This window comes from Terrapene carolina, unplaced genomic scaffold (genome assembly GCF_002925995.2).
Source record: "Terrapene carolina triunguis isolate 2854851 unplaced genomic scaffold, T_m_triunguis-2.0 Scaffold30, whole genome shotgun sequence".
Lineage (NCBI taxonomy): Eukaryota > Metazoa > Chordata > Testudines > Emydidae > Terrapene > Terrapene triunguis.
In genome coordinates this window covers 9,877,050-9,892,084 of record NW_020664381.1, presented here as the reverse complement: position 1 = coordinate 9,892,084, position 15,035 = coordinate 9,877,050, and the positions used below count along the sequence as shown (strand labels likewise).

At 40.6% G+C, this 15,035-nt stretch overlaps 1 protein-coding gene across 1 annotated transcript in view; it reads right to left on the bottom strand.

Moving 5' to 3' along the window:
* LOC113406402 (glutamate receptor ionotropic, kainate 1) overlaps nt 1-15,035 on the bottom strand; it is a 214,823-nt gene that overhangs the window by 108,919 nt on the left and 90,869 nt on the right. The window contains exons 2-3 of the mRNA XM_026651092.1: nt 1,384-1,551; nt 272-334 (exon numbers count right to left, since the gene is read on the bottom strand). Of these exons, the coding sequence (XP_026506877.1) occupies nt 272-334; nt 1,384-1,551 (231 nt within the window). The remainder of the gene's footprint in view (nt 1-271; nt 335-1,383; nt 1,552-15,035) is intronic.

The window sequence follows — 15,035 nt, the reverse complement described above, 5'->3', positions numbered from 1 at the left end:
CAAATGAGCAGCACTATGTACACACACAGCATGAAACATGGCTTTCTAAGGTTTAATTTGCAAGCCTTCTTAAAGGATTGTGGTTATTGATGTCTAAATGATAAAGATGCTGTCGATGTTTTATGAGGACAAAAAGTTAACATTTTTATTTTATGTGGTTTGGAATATGAGTTTAACAGTATTTCTAATCTTCTGATTAGATGTAGTTCTCAGTAGCTACACTGTAGGATCTTTATACGGAATCTGAAATTCTTTGTCTGTCGAAACCTACCAGGACCTATGTCGTATGCATGAGTCCAGAAATGATATTTGAAAGGCAAATTAACAAGAAAAACTACAAAGAAAAAATTATAAGGGAATTTTATGTTTTGTCTGAAGCGGCTCACTGTTTTGTTGTTGTTGTTGTTGTTTTTCAGTTGAGTAATAAATTACATTGAGTGCTATGAGGCAAATATACTAATAATTTGGACATCTGAAAAGGTGTCAGCAAGTCATTGTTCCTAACAAGCCTCATAATGTGGGTCTGCATATCTATTGCAGTAATCCTGAGCTTGCCTTCTAGCAAACTTATTTTATGCATTTGCTTTTACAGTAACCCACATTGTTTTAATGAATGAACTGCAAAGCACATCCTCAATCCTTGGTGATTTATGGCTCTTTTTTCTAGTCTTGTTTCCATCAAATTTTGTGACAGTGTCTTAATTCAGGGAACTCAACTACTGTCTATGGACTCTTAGCGTACTTTGAGAGTGTCTTCTAGAAATGAATGATTAGGCTGTGTCCAAGGAAAAAGTGACAGTCCCAAATGAGTTTTTGCCTTTTAGTCTGCATGTATGTTAGATGAGGTGTCAGACACTTGTCTTCCATTCAGGGAAAATAAATGGATGAGAATATATATTTCTTACTTTTTCAAGCCCAATTTTTATTAATTGTTAGAATAGAGCAACCCATCTGATGTTACGCAAAGTGTTAACATTTCAGGATAACCTCTTCATTCACCCTGTGCTTAGTACCTTGGAATTAATTTGGCATGAATTATGTATATCAATGTGTCTTAATTATGAGACATGACATCTCACTGTTCTCTTCTAGACTGCTTTCATTTTCTTCAGAATTCTATGGTGAATCCATTTTTTTAAAGAGAATTGGGTTGGCCCTGCCATCTTCCATTTGGTGGTGTTAGAGTTTAGCTAGAATATAGGTAGCGTATCAAAGACTAGATAAGAATTATAAGTGTCTTCCAGCTTTAACTACTATCTCCCAATAATGCTGTAGACTGAATTTTCCTGCTATACTTTGTCTATAAATATCTGAGCTACCGTAAAAGCATAAGACTGTACAGAACATACAAATTACAGAAGATTAAAATATTAAGATAATTACCTCGTCTTGAAGCTTCAAAACTATCAAAGAGGTTAATTCTCTGGATGTCATAGGTTAATGTGGTATTAGGCATCAGTGTTCTGTTTCTGTTAATGTTGGTGACTGCAAACTTGAAAGCTAATTCTTCAACATTAACAGGTTCATTTTCCACAGTTTCAAATATTCCTCCTGTAGAAGCAAGGAGATAAAGGAGAAGCATTATTCACCTCTTCATTCATCACTATACTTAAAAGATAAAAGCAAATTATGAGCAATAATAGCCTGAGTAAAAATGCTGAATATTTTCTGCTATGAATAAACTAGGATTTTAAGACTAATGCATGTGGGGTCATTCATTTTATCCATGACATTACCGTAGAATAAATCAATATTCTACACACTACCTATAGAGACATCTGTGAAAGATGCTGCACATGTTCTATGTAGATATTTTCGAAGTAACATACTTTAGGATAAAATTTTCAAAAGCATGTAAGTGACTTAGAGTCTAAATCATGAACTGTGTGGAAATAGAGAAGTGTTCTTTTCCCTTTCACACAATACAAAACACAGTGGTTACTCAATGAAATTAATAGGCGGCAGTTTTAATGTTAACAAGAGGCAGTACTTTTTCACACAGTGCACAACTAACCTGTGGAACTCAATGTCTGGGATGTGGTGATGGCCAAAAGTATAAGTGGTTTCAAAAAAGAACTGGATACGTTCATGGAGGATAGGTCCATCAATGGATATTAGCCAAGATGATCAGGGACACAATCCCATACTTGGAGTGACCCTAAACCTCTGACTGCCAGAAGCCGGAGTGGAAGGTGGGTGGATCACTTCATAATTGTTCTGTTCTGTATGCTCCCCAAGAAGCTTTGTTATGGGCCATTGTCAGAACCAGGATACTGGGCAAGATGGATCATGGTCTGACCAAGAATGGCAGCTCTTATGTCCAATTTTCAAAAGTGATTTTAAGTACTTTTGAAAACATTGCCCTTAGAACTTTAGTAATTTCAGGCACAGCTGGGCATTGAGGGGACTATGCAGAGATGCACTACCTCAGTGGGACCTCGGGGGGGCATTGTGCCTTGTGTAAGCATTATGCCACCTGTTGCTCCTGAGAGAGCAGGGGGAACCTGAGCACTGAACCACCCTTCTCATGGGTAATGTATTCACTTGCTTCTATACCTGCTGACCGGTGGAAAGGAGGGTGGGGTTATGATTCCATCTCCTTTGGAGAGGCTTGAGCTGGCAGCTGGGCTAACCTCATGGCATTCTGTGAATCAGGGGAGCACAAGGACTGTAGTAAAGGTCAACCTGGGCACAGGAAGTTTGGGGAAGGCTCCTAACACAATTGTCCCTACTCCACCCATATAGAGCTAAGTAAAATCTGGGGTGTCTTGTATCGGTTGCTTGGTTGGACCCTGCTAGCGTTAAGTTGCAAAATAATTTCTTTAATTCCTAGTTTTCAGATGCTTAAACTTTCCAATAAAAACCCGTCTTGGGCTGAAAGTTTCCAAGCTCTGCCTGGAAGGTTTTTGGGGGTTTTTTTTTGTTTAAATCTGGGCAAACTCCCTTCAGGCCTTGTTGAGCACACTAGAGGACAAATAAACATTTTTCCTGTTTTGGAAGCTTATTGCTGCACTTCCACACAGAAATCCCCAAAGGGCTGAACGCGGAGACTTAGAATGCAAACACTGTGGTTTTGTGAAGGAATTATGGCCATGACCATATTAAACCACAACCTAGCTTAGAGAAGTCTGCATACTTAAAATTCAGAAAAGTCAGGAAATACAAAAATCAAGGGCCCAAATCTTAGGCTGCCACCAAAAAGCACCCAGCACAGCTCAGGTGCAAGGACTGCAAAGGTTGGATTTGTGCCCTTGATTCTAGGCTAGCTGTGCGCTAAGACCTTTGTGTAAATCAGAACAGGTGAAAGCTGCTCTAAACTGTGCTATTTAAGGAGCTTGTATAGCTTAGTTATGCTTCACTTCAAGGGTCTTGAATAGCAGCCAAGGATCAGCAGGAATGCCTTGGCCATGCCCTCTATATTGGTATAGCTGAGGTGGATTCTATACTACTGGAGGATTACCTGTGCTGCTGGGTTGATCCTCCCGTGATCAGCAATAGCAGCTTGCGGGTCACTTTGCATCAGCACTACACCACAAAGCAGCTGCATCACAGTGCTGGATCCAGACCAAGAATCTTACAGCAACATTAATTTGGGCACCTTATGTATGCTGTACATTTTGTGACATATTTAATATAAACAGAATTATATTAAATTACTGGTAACCATTTAGCAAGAAAGGCAGGAAGGGAAGATGCTGCATGTATGCAATATGAGTTAATGTTGCTACTAGAGCCTTAACTTTAACACTTCATTACTTGAAAATTTTAAACTCTCATATTAACATTGTATTAACACCATGGTGGGTCCACCCACATGGAGCCACTTGGAGGAATGGGGCCTTAATGGGAGCAAAACTGGCCCATTAAACTGTACGCAGGGATCATTTTATGCACTAGTGAAATGAAACTGCTTCTGGGGTGAAAAATTCCAGCAGTTTAACAGCACACAGAAACGTTGCACAACAATGAAGGATAAAGAATATCCAATTGAAACTTTGTGGAGAAATGTAAGTAGGTAGAAATTGCATGGGGAGGGATAGCTCAGTGGTTTGAGCATTGGCCTGCTAAACCCAGGGTTGTGAGTTCAATCCTTGAGGGGGTCACTTAGGGATCTGGGGGAAAATCAGTACTTGGTCCTGCTAGTGAAGGCAGGGGATTGGACTCAATGACCTTTCAGGTCCCTTCCAGTTCTATGAGATAGGTGTATCTCCATATATTATTATTATAATGCAGCTTCTGAAGTTGGAATTTGGTGAAGGAACTAGAACTAATGTCCCTGTTCTGACAAAAAGTTTTATAAGTGCTCAAGAAAAACAATACCTTCTGTAACACAGTGCCCACTAGCACCATGCTGGAGAATTGGTTCAGCAGTTTCTCAAAGGGGAGAACACTACCTATTGAATAATCACCCACAATACTTCTTGCAGCAGGTAGGTAGGTGGTTTTTGGGAGATGTCACACCCAAATACTGACTCATCCCTTCTTCAAATTGTAAAATCTGATAGGATCATGGCTGTGTCTCATGGCTGCATGCCATTCCACATGGGCAACTATATTAGTTCCTAGGTTCTGTTCTGCTTCTGTTATAATTTCAGAAGCCAGAAAATAAAATCTATTTGGTCTGCTCCCGATTATACTGCTGACAACTTAAAGTAGGTCTTTCTGGAAACTTGAGGTGAGATTTCCAAGGAAGAGCCTTTTTAAGAGTAACAGCTGTGGTTGGGTTTTTGTTTTGTTCTTTTTTTGAGATGAATTATAGACTCAAAGACTCATAGACTTTAAGGTCAGAAGGGACCATTATGATCATCTAGTCTGACCTCCCGCATGATGCAGGCCACAAAAGCTGACCCACCCACTCCTGGAATAATTCTCTCCCTTGACTCAGCTGTTGAAGTCCCCAAATCATGATTTAAAGACTTCAAGTCGCAGCGAATCCTCCCCATGCTGCGGAGGAAGGCAAAAAACCTCCAGGGCCTCTGCCAATCTACCCTGGAGGAAAATTCCTTCCCAACCCCAAATATGGCGATCAGCTGAACCCCGAGCATGCGAACAAGATTCTCCAGCCAGACCCTCCGGAAAAAAGTTCTCTGTACTAACTTTTAATATCCCATCATTGACCATTGTTACTAATTACCAGCGATGGCACGTTATTGACCTATTGACTAAAATCACGTTATCCCATCAACCCATCCCCTCCATAAACTTATCAAGCTTAATCTTAAAGCCAGAGAGGTCTTTTGCCCCCACTGTTTCCCTCGGAAGGCTGTTCCAGAACTTCACCCCTCTGATGGTTAGAAACCTTCGTCTAATTTCAAGCCTAAACTTCCCGACGGCCAGTTTATATCCATTTGTTCTCGTGTCCACATTAGTACTGAGCTGAAATAATTCCTCTCCCTCCCTGGTATTTATCCCTCTGATATATTTAAAGAGAGCAATCATATCCCCCCTCAGCCTTGAACATTATAGTGGAATGCCTTGGTGTCTTCTCAGAGGGAAGTTTAGGGGGAAGGAAGGCTGGTATGTTTCAGGGTTTTCAGGTCTTCCTGACCTGGTGCTTAGGCATCTGATTTGTGGTGACTGGAATATATACTAACCTCTAGGGACTTTTTTATGCCAATAACACATTCAGGCTTTCTGGGAACACTGTGATTTGATGAATGCATAACAAACAGCCTTTAAAAAAAAAAAAAAAGCTCCTTTAAACAGCAATCTCCAGATTCAGTACCTGATTTAGCAAGCATAATTTACTCATTTTGGATTTCTCAGTTAAATATTTTCCCATTTCCCCCTTGTGAAATTTAAGCACCAGATATCGCTTTATATTTTTTGTTCATCAGACTATATTCAGCTAATGTACTGCAATCTCTTGCAGTTTTGATGTCACCAATATAGGTTTAGTATAGTCATTAGCTGACAATCAGGAAAGGGAAACACACAGTGGAATTAAGACCTGCTTTGCATTTTAACTCAGCAGTAAAAGCACTAGAAGCTATCAAAAGAAAACAAGATGGCAATGTAATCTCTTTCTATAGCTACTCTTTAAATATGCAACTTTATATTACCCCTCTAATCCATATAAAATAGCGTATCACATCTAAAGCAATGTTCTTATTTAAGTTATGTACTGCAGGGTTAACTCTGACTGCACAATTGTTTCAGGTCCTAGAATTCTTTTTGATAATGAACAATGGCATTACCAACCAGTTTACCATTCCTTTGGTTAACCACAATTTACCTTCCTTCCTCTCATCAGCCGACAATATTTCTCCTCTCTTGGATTACAGCCCCAGCCTCTTGGTCTTAGGATAAGAAGATACAACTGATTTGCCACTCACTCAGCCTTGCTTTTTGGGGGTTCATCTTTTTCCTCCTCAAGTTGCATTGCTACTTACCCCTGAAGATGAGTGTATACATCTACAGTGAATAATATGGTTAGCTTTAGGGGTAATTAGCAATGCAACTTGAATGGCATGTGTACAGAGTGGCAATGAAGGTGGCTAAACAGCTTTCTCATTGATATATGGCAAAGTTATAATCAACTGAAAACAGGGTCTTATAATGGGAGGTGTTGGACATTCCCTATGTGCCAGATCCTGTTCTCCTTACTCAGTTGCTTAGACTGCTCACCTGAATAAGGCATCAGGCTTTGATCTTTTGAGTCCAATCCTCTTCCAACATATACAAACACTGACTAAATTTACTCCCAAACAGAGGTAATTCTGTGCTAAAGCAAGTCAGGGTCTGTCTATATAGTATGCCATCCTCTTTTTCTTGCTGTTGGTTTCTTTAAACTATTATGATCTTAGCAAAACATCTCCTCTATCTTGCTTGCTACATATTTTATGCTTCTATAACTTTAGTTTCCTGAAATACTTTAAATGGTTTGATCTCTCAGATTTTGGGTGCTTCACACACCACATGCACATTTGTAAATGCATGCATCCTCCCAACCCCCCATGCAGAAGAACCTAAGAGCCTCCACTGGAATATTTACATCATCATTATTGTGGCCCAATCATTTGCAACCTACATGCCAATTTAAAGGGTCCTAATCCTGAATGAGATTCAGATGGGCAGATCCCTGTGCCTGCACACAGCCTTATTGATTTCCGTGCAGGAGCAGGGCATCTATTGATACTACTCTCCTTACTACATTGGGAAAAACTAGAAATATTTACATTAGTCTGTATTTAGGACCACACTTTTTCAGATGTTATCAGTCACCTTCTAAGTACACTCAGAAAAACCAAAAAGAGAAATTAAGATTAATAGTTAATATATACCACAGTAGTCATTTATACTTAAAAAGCAGAATTTTACATGGAACTTTTTTGGTCTCCAAATAAGAAGTGTCCATGAAAGCTGCAAGCTGATTTTGTTTTTAACAGAAAAAATGCACATCCTAAGAATGTTACTGAAAAGGACAGAATCCTCATTAGAATATCATTGCAAAGCAATCTCAATGGGAATTGTATATGCATTGTTGTACTCTAAAAATGTACTCTGAAAGTATTTCTAAAAGCCTGCTGTCTATAGCTTAAATACCTGCTGTATTTTAGAGGGCTATGCTAAAGTGCTCCTCTAGTCCATGTTCCAGATATTTCTCATCTACACTAACGGTGTTAAAGTAGTTTTGAAAATGGCTTATGCCATATACATATCAGGTGCATTTATTTGTGTGTGAGGTACTCGGGGTATGCCTGCAAGAATTAGTTTTGGATATGCAATCGATATGTATATGTATCTGTACATGCATCTGTATGAAGCAGGGTGTTTAGTTGAACTAATCAGAGATGCACAGCCACCAAATGCTGGATGCTTTTTCATTGGAAACTGGCCTGAGACCACTAAACTGATTATTTTCAGAGGCCAACAAGCAGCTATCTGATTGTTCATAGTTGTTTAGGACAAGATGCCACCCCCTTCTTCATGCTGAATAATGTCTGTATTTGAATATACTCCTGTTAAATCATACAAATAAAACGGATTATTTGCAGAGTAAGGTGCTGCTCAGTGTGAGTAAGAGTGGTGGAATCTATTCTTGTGTGAACAACTTTGGATCACTACTGACCTGGGTTTGGTTCTAGCCAGTGCCCTAAATGTGAAAAGGGTTATATCAGCCTCTAAATCCTTCACCAGCCATCTTTAAAAATGAGAGTGAATAAAATGTATCCTATTGTATTCTATTCTTAATATTGCTGAAGAAATGTAACAAATTATTGCACTAAAAAATTCACCTTCCTATATTTATTCAATACCTCACAATCATGTTTGTTGTGAGCTCCAGATTAGAAAAGAAACAGAAGTTTAAGTGATAAACTAGTTCTTTATCATACTTATCAGATGCTGCAATTAAATACAAGTGAAGATTGTACAACATTTTAAAAATGAATTAACCAGAGGGCTCTACAAGAAAAAAATCAATACACTAGATATAAACAATGCTCCTGAAATGATGCAGTTTAACACCAAACATGGAGGTGACTTTCAGAAGCAGGGCCAATTCTAGGGACCAGCGTTTCAAGCATGTGCGTGGGGCGGCCCTTTTCAAGGGGCGGCACTCCGGCCATTTTTTTTTTTTTTTTTTGCTTGGGGCAGCAAAACCTGGAGCTGGCCCTGTTCAGAAGGGGCTGATGTTTGTTTCAAGTTCTTTGGAAACTCTCCCATTGTCCCCCATCCTATGAGCTAGATCTAAGACACCTTTTCTATTACTCTAATCCTCAGCCCCACCAGGGGATGAACTATTGTAACCTAGAGCAGTGTAAGGGCTGCTCTCAAGTCCATGGATTAGAACAGTACCCGGGGAGCTGTTTCATGAGCCACTGAACACTGGAACACATTGTAATCCTGCTCTTTCCTTTCATACCCCTGTCATGCTTGGGATGGAGGGAAGCACGTGATGTAGAACAGATGCACCAGCCTTACACCACCTGGCCCCTGTACATCAGGGGAACCCCAGCTGCCCTGAGATGACAGCTATCCCTCTGCTTTTGCACTGCTGGATCAGTGTGAAATGGATGAGTCCAAGAACTGGTCCCACATCTTTTGTGTACGTACACACACACACACACACACACATTTGTGGATGAATGTGGAAAACCATCTTTCACCATTTTCACTGAGAGACTATGGGCGAAGGGCTAAAGAAAGACATTTAGAGTCAGGTGTATAAAATATTCCTCAGCAGTGAGTATAAGGGAAATGATGGCTACTTGGCAAGGGTAGTTCTGACAGTGACGAGAACCCTAGCCATACGAGTGACTGATGTTCAAAGAGGAGGATGAAGGGAATCCAAGTCGAACTGACTAATATGACAAGGCATCAACCCCATGCATCCTTTGAAAGAAAAAATCGACAACAAGTGAAATGTCAAAACCATAAAAGCACACTTCAGTGGGCACTCCTAAAAATGCTACAAAAGTCTTTCTAACCATATAAATCTGTCTTCGTTTAAAGAAGCTGTCAAGGACTAAGACAGACTCAAAGTCATTACTAGATCACGTTCCTCCCCCTCACCTATTCTTAAAATGCTTCACTCCAAGGCGCTCAAGACAGTGCTAATGGGACAGAGCTTTTGATTCCTTTATGTACCTGATTCAAATTCAACCCTAATCAGTAGCAGCAAAAGGTTGTTGCTCTTATGAAGGGTATTATTGTCTGCCCAGTTCCCAGGGAGAGTTCTCAATGTGACAAAAACATCATCATATATGGCAGTCTTAGCACTGCGGCAAGATTGAATAGGCATGATGGAAACTGATCCTCAAAGGTGTCTGTGCAAGTTGGAGCCAAAGCATCTGGGCAGGGCAGAAGGGAAAGTTTGGACTTCTACTGCCTGAGATTCTACCCTGTTCCGTGTCTCAACAGCAGATGTCAATTTTCAGTGGTATCAATCCGACATTTTTCAAGCAATAAATTAACTTACAAAAAAAGTTTGTTTCAAAGCTACAACCCTCCCCCCCTTGCAGAAAGATTTCTGTGGACTTTCCTTCCTAATCTTATATCCAGCTAGCAAATGCAACCTGACTATTCACTGAATCCCTCTTAAACCATCTGTAACTCTCCATTATAGCCTCCTAGAAAGCAAGCCAAACTGGAAGCAGTCACCCAAAAATCTAACCTGCAAATTACAGGTGTTAAAATGCATCTGCTTCATGAGGGTGAATCTATACCACGCTCTGACCCTTCAAAACAGGATTGACACACGAGGTCATCTGTGGGGTTTTTTTTGTTTTGTTTTTTATAGTCAGTGCCTCTTTGAGAGTACCTTGCAGGAAAGCCAGCCTGAAAGCACAGTGTTTATTGCACAGCACACAGACAAAATAAATAGTAACTGGGATGGTTTTCAGCACCAGGCTCTGCTCTAACATGCTGCTGAGTTCATCAGCTTCAGTGCATGTACTCCAGATTTTGCACTAAAACCTACTGAATGCTTCCCAACCACAACTGACTCCAATTAGTCAAGGAGCACTACAACATATACATGACTGCCCTCTCTCTTTTGTGATCAGTTGCAGATCTCCTTGCGGCACTAGTCCTCCCAGAAAATTTCCAGCAAGGATTGTGTTATAATAGGGTCCACTGAATTTCTCTCCAATATTTTTAATAGATTTTCTCTAGTAAACTCTGCTTTCTCCTGCTATGTAAATAGTACTTACAGGATGCATGCCAGCAAAAGGGAAGTCTTTTAGCTTGACTGGGGAACTAAAGGAAAACAATATTGCCAACTATAAGTGTTTAAAAAATCATAAATCAGGACCACAAAACCCATGAGATTGGCTTAAATCTTGAGGGATTAAAAATGACACAGGAGTTCTTTTTAATTGCCTACTGGTTTGTGAACCCATATAGTATATTCATGTGACATTTTCAAGCTTTTCTCCACAACTTTTTTCTAGCAACTTCGCTTTCATTTAAAAGAAATAATGAGATTCTCGTATTCACGACTCCAAGAGCCAGGGCTAAGAGAACACCAGAGGCTGTGGGACTTGGAACACTGGGAAGAGTTCAAGTGACCAAATACAGAGGGTTTAAAAAACACAATTAAATGTATTTTCAAAAGTTTCATACTCAGTCTGGGACTCACATATTAAAACCCCTGTATTTGAAAATGCTGAACAGGCTGTACTTAAAACCTCTAAAAATGAAAAACCAGGGCATAAGCAGAATGGTAGACAAGAAGTACAGCTGAGATTTATAGCTAAAGCTATTATCAAGACTGGCATGAAGTGTCCCAACACTCTCAAATTCTCCTTTTTCAGTTGGATGTTCTTCATGTAGGCTGACATTTTAAAAAGCACATAAGTGACTTAGGAGAACATGTTCCACCGAGAGTCACTCCTACATCACTTAGGCCCCAAAGGTTATGTCTACTCTGCAATAAAACACCTGTGGCTGACCTGTGTCAGCTGACTCCAGCTGAGGGGCTATAAAATTGTAGTTTAGATGCTTGGGCTCGGGCTCCAGTCTGAGCCAGGACATGTATAGTGCAGTTTTATAACCCCATAGCCCGAGTCAGCTGGGACCAGTCACACGTTTTACTGCAGTGTAGACATACCTGCTGTCACTTAGGGCCAGACTTTTAAAGGCATGTATAAAATGCAAATAGGCATCCAGTGGGATGTTTGAAAGTTCTGAGGCATTTATTGCCCATTGAATTAAATAGGAATTAGGTGTCTAGGCTCTCTTGAGCATCCCATCCATGGATGCTAATGATCTGATTTTCAGTCAAGGATTATTGTGGGTGCTCAGCACCACTGAACATGCTGCCACAAGTTTCTATCGTCATTGATGAGATACAGGTGTTTAAATCATAATAATTGCAGTGATATGGCAATGTCTATTGGAAGAGCTGGCAGCAGATAACAGGAGCTGTTGCTGTAATAGAGGTAATGCAGGAACCTAACTGAGCCAAATTAGCCATCATTCTGTCTCCTGCTTATACAGACATAATGCATGGCAGAAGTCCCTGGCGATTAAAACCTCCATTGGGGGATCAGGCCGTCGCAGTGCACAGCAGCTGTCTGGGGGGCAGAGAATGTGTATGGGACTGGGACAGTGCCAAAAATGGCATTGCTGGGCAGAGAGGAGTCCATTTCTCTCCAGATAACTTCCCACTTGTGTAGTTACCATGGAATCCTGTTGGGGAATGAAAGCTGCAGTCTTCGTTGGGTACGTCTACTCTGCTATCAGGAGATGTGATGGCAGCACATGTAGACATACCCAAGCTAGCTTTGATGGAGCTAGCTTGCTAAAAATAGCAGTGTGGTCACAGTGGCTGTCTCAGTCAAAGCTGGCTGGGGATGCCTATATGTGCCGTCTGACGGAAGTGTAGACATACCCTTACTGGAAAACCCATGAAGGGCAGAAATGTTTCCCATGCTTGCCCTTCATAGGAAAGAGGTTTTCTGAAGCACTGATATTTTAATGGGAAAAAATCAAGTAAGATTTATTATTTGAACAGACAGTTTAATTGTGTCTGTGTTTTTAATGTTTTGGTACATTGACTTACATATGATTACTCTAGAAATTGGCTCACATTTCACTTAGGCATGACCTGAAGAAACTCTACAGTATATAAAGAACTGGTTCATAATAAGAGTCATTCTCTACACCTGTAATAACCATCTTTTGCACTTACAAAGCCAAATTCAGACTTAGTGTAAGTGGGTGCATCTCCGTTGGTTTCAAAGATTGATAATTTTTAGAACCCTGTGCTTTTTATGACCTCTTGTGGATGTACATTTAGGCCTTGATCCTGCACCATTGAGGGCCGTGGGAACTTCGCCATTAACCTCACTGGGCACAGGATCAGACCCAGAGTGCTTTGGCATCTTGAATTCAGATTTTGATTTATTTGCAGTCAACTCTCATAGGGACTCAACCTTCATGTTTTTTCATGCAACGTATTTAGTGTTTAATTATACAGTATTGGAACACTGGTTGAAACTGGATTTCAAATTGAGACCTTGTGGAAATAGGTGTGTCTCCTTTGACTTCACTGGAGTTGTACTCACTTAAACCAGGTCTGAATATAACCTCTAGTGAACACTCATTATTTAAAGGTCCAGCTGAAGTATGCAAAAGAGGAAAAGGATCTTGGTACAAAAGTGATAAAACACTACACCATCCAAAATATTCTGTTTGTAAATCAAGTTCAGGATTTTTACAGATTTCTGCACACTAACAAGGGACTGCACTCAACTAGGTTTCCATCCTTTAGAAGAGCAGAATGAAAATAGTATTTTTTTTAAAAAGGTCATGCTTGAAGATATGAAGATATACCAGTGGGATCTTTTTGAATTAAGCTTGCAAGTTTGGATATATTTCCCAAAGGCTCAATTGGCATGGTTCATGTTCCAGAATATCCAAATTGATGAACTCTTTTAAAGGTTAGTTGACTTGATATACTTAACTTTTGCCCTGAAGTGGCAGTGCCTACCACATGTTGAATCGTTTTAAAAGTGCAAAATCTGTGAGTGACTGGAAGTTTAAAAAGGGACCGTCTTGCTACGTACTCTTTCAATTATTTTCTAGTGGTGAGATCAAGCAAGAAGAAATTGAATATGTGATGTAATGTGTGTCTTAGTCACATGGTTTCCTATTCTGCTTCACCTCAGCTGTGTGTGTATTTTGAAGGCACACTTGAGTTTGGGTTGGGGGAGGGAAGGAAGGCAAGGGAGGAATTTGGCCCCAGTTATCAATTTCCATAGATAGGCCTAGATTTTGTCTGGCTATTAAATGCAGTGTGAAGAGAGAGAGAGAGAGAGAGAGAGTAAGGACTGAGCAGATTTGCAGTGCCTGTGCTAAGGGGATTATTACTGAGATATTCTCCCCAGGAGCAACTTGCCTTGAAAGAGCAACTTGCCTTGAAAGAGCAGATCAAGGGAAGTGATTATTCCCCTCTATTCAACATTGGTGAGGCCACATCTGGAGCATTGAGACCAGTTTTGGGCCGCCCCCCACCCCCCCGCTACAGAAAGGATGTAGACAAATTGGAAAGAGTCCAGGAGAGGGTAACGAAAATGATTAGGGGGTGGGGCACATGACTTATGAGAAGAGGCTGGGCTTATTTAGTCTGCAGAAGAGACGAGTGAGGGGGGAGTTGATAGCAGCCTTCAACTACCTGAAGGGGGGTTCCAAAGAGGATGGAGCTCGGCTGTTCTCAGTGGTGGCAGATGACAGAACACAGAGCAGTGGTCTCAAGTTGCAGTGGGGGAGGTCTAGGTTGGATATTAGGAAACACTATTTCACTAGGAGGGTAGTGAAGCACTGGAATGGGTTACCTAGGGAGGTGGTGGAATCTCCATCCTTAGAGGTTTTTAAGGCCTGGTTTGACAAAGCCCTGGCTAGGATGATTTAGTTAGGGTTGGTCCTGCTTTGAGCAGGGGGTTGGACTATATAACCTCCTGAGGTCTCTTCTGACCCTAAACTTCTATGATTCATCAGTGCCTGATGAAATACATCCTAGAATACTCAAGAAGCTGACTGAGGAGATATCTGAGCCATTAGCGATTATCTTGGAAAAGCCATAGAAGATTGGAGAGATTCCAGAAGACTAGAAAATGGCACTATATTAGCCCATCTATAAAAAGAGGAATAAGGACAACCTGGGGAATTACAGGCCAGTCAACTTAACTTCAGTACCTGGAAAGATAATGGAGCAAATAAATAAGCAATCAATTTGCAAACACCTAGAAGATAGTAAGGTGAGAAGTAACAGTCAGCATGGATTTGTCAAGAACAAATTCTGTCAAACCAACTTAATAGCTTTCTTTGACAAGGTAACAAGCCTTGTGGACGGGGGAAAAGTGGTAGATGTGGTATATCTTGACTTTAGTAAAGCTTTTGATACTGTCTTGCATGGCCTTCTCATAAACAAACTAGGAAAATATAACCTAGATGGAGCTACTATAAGGTGGTTGCATAACTGATTGGAAAACCATTCCCAGAGAGTAGTTATCAGTGGTTCACAGTCAAGCTGGAAGGGCACATCACGTGGGGTCCCACAGGGATCAGTTCTGGGTCCAGTTCTGCTC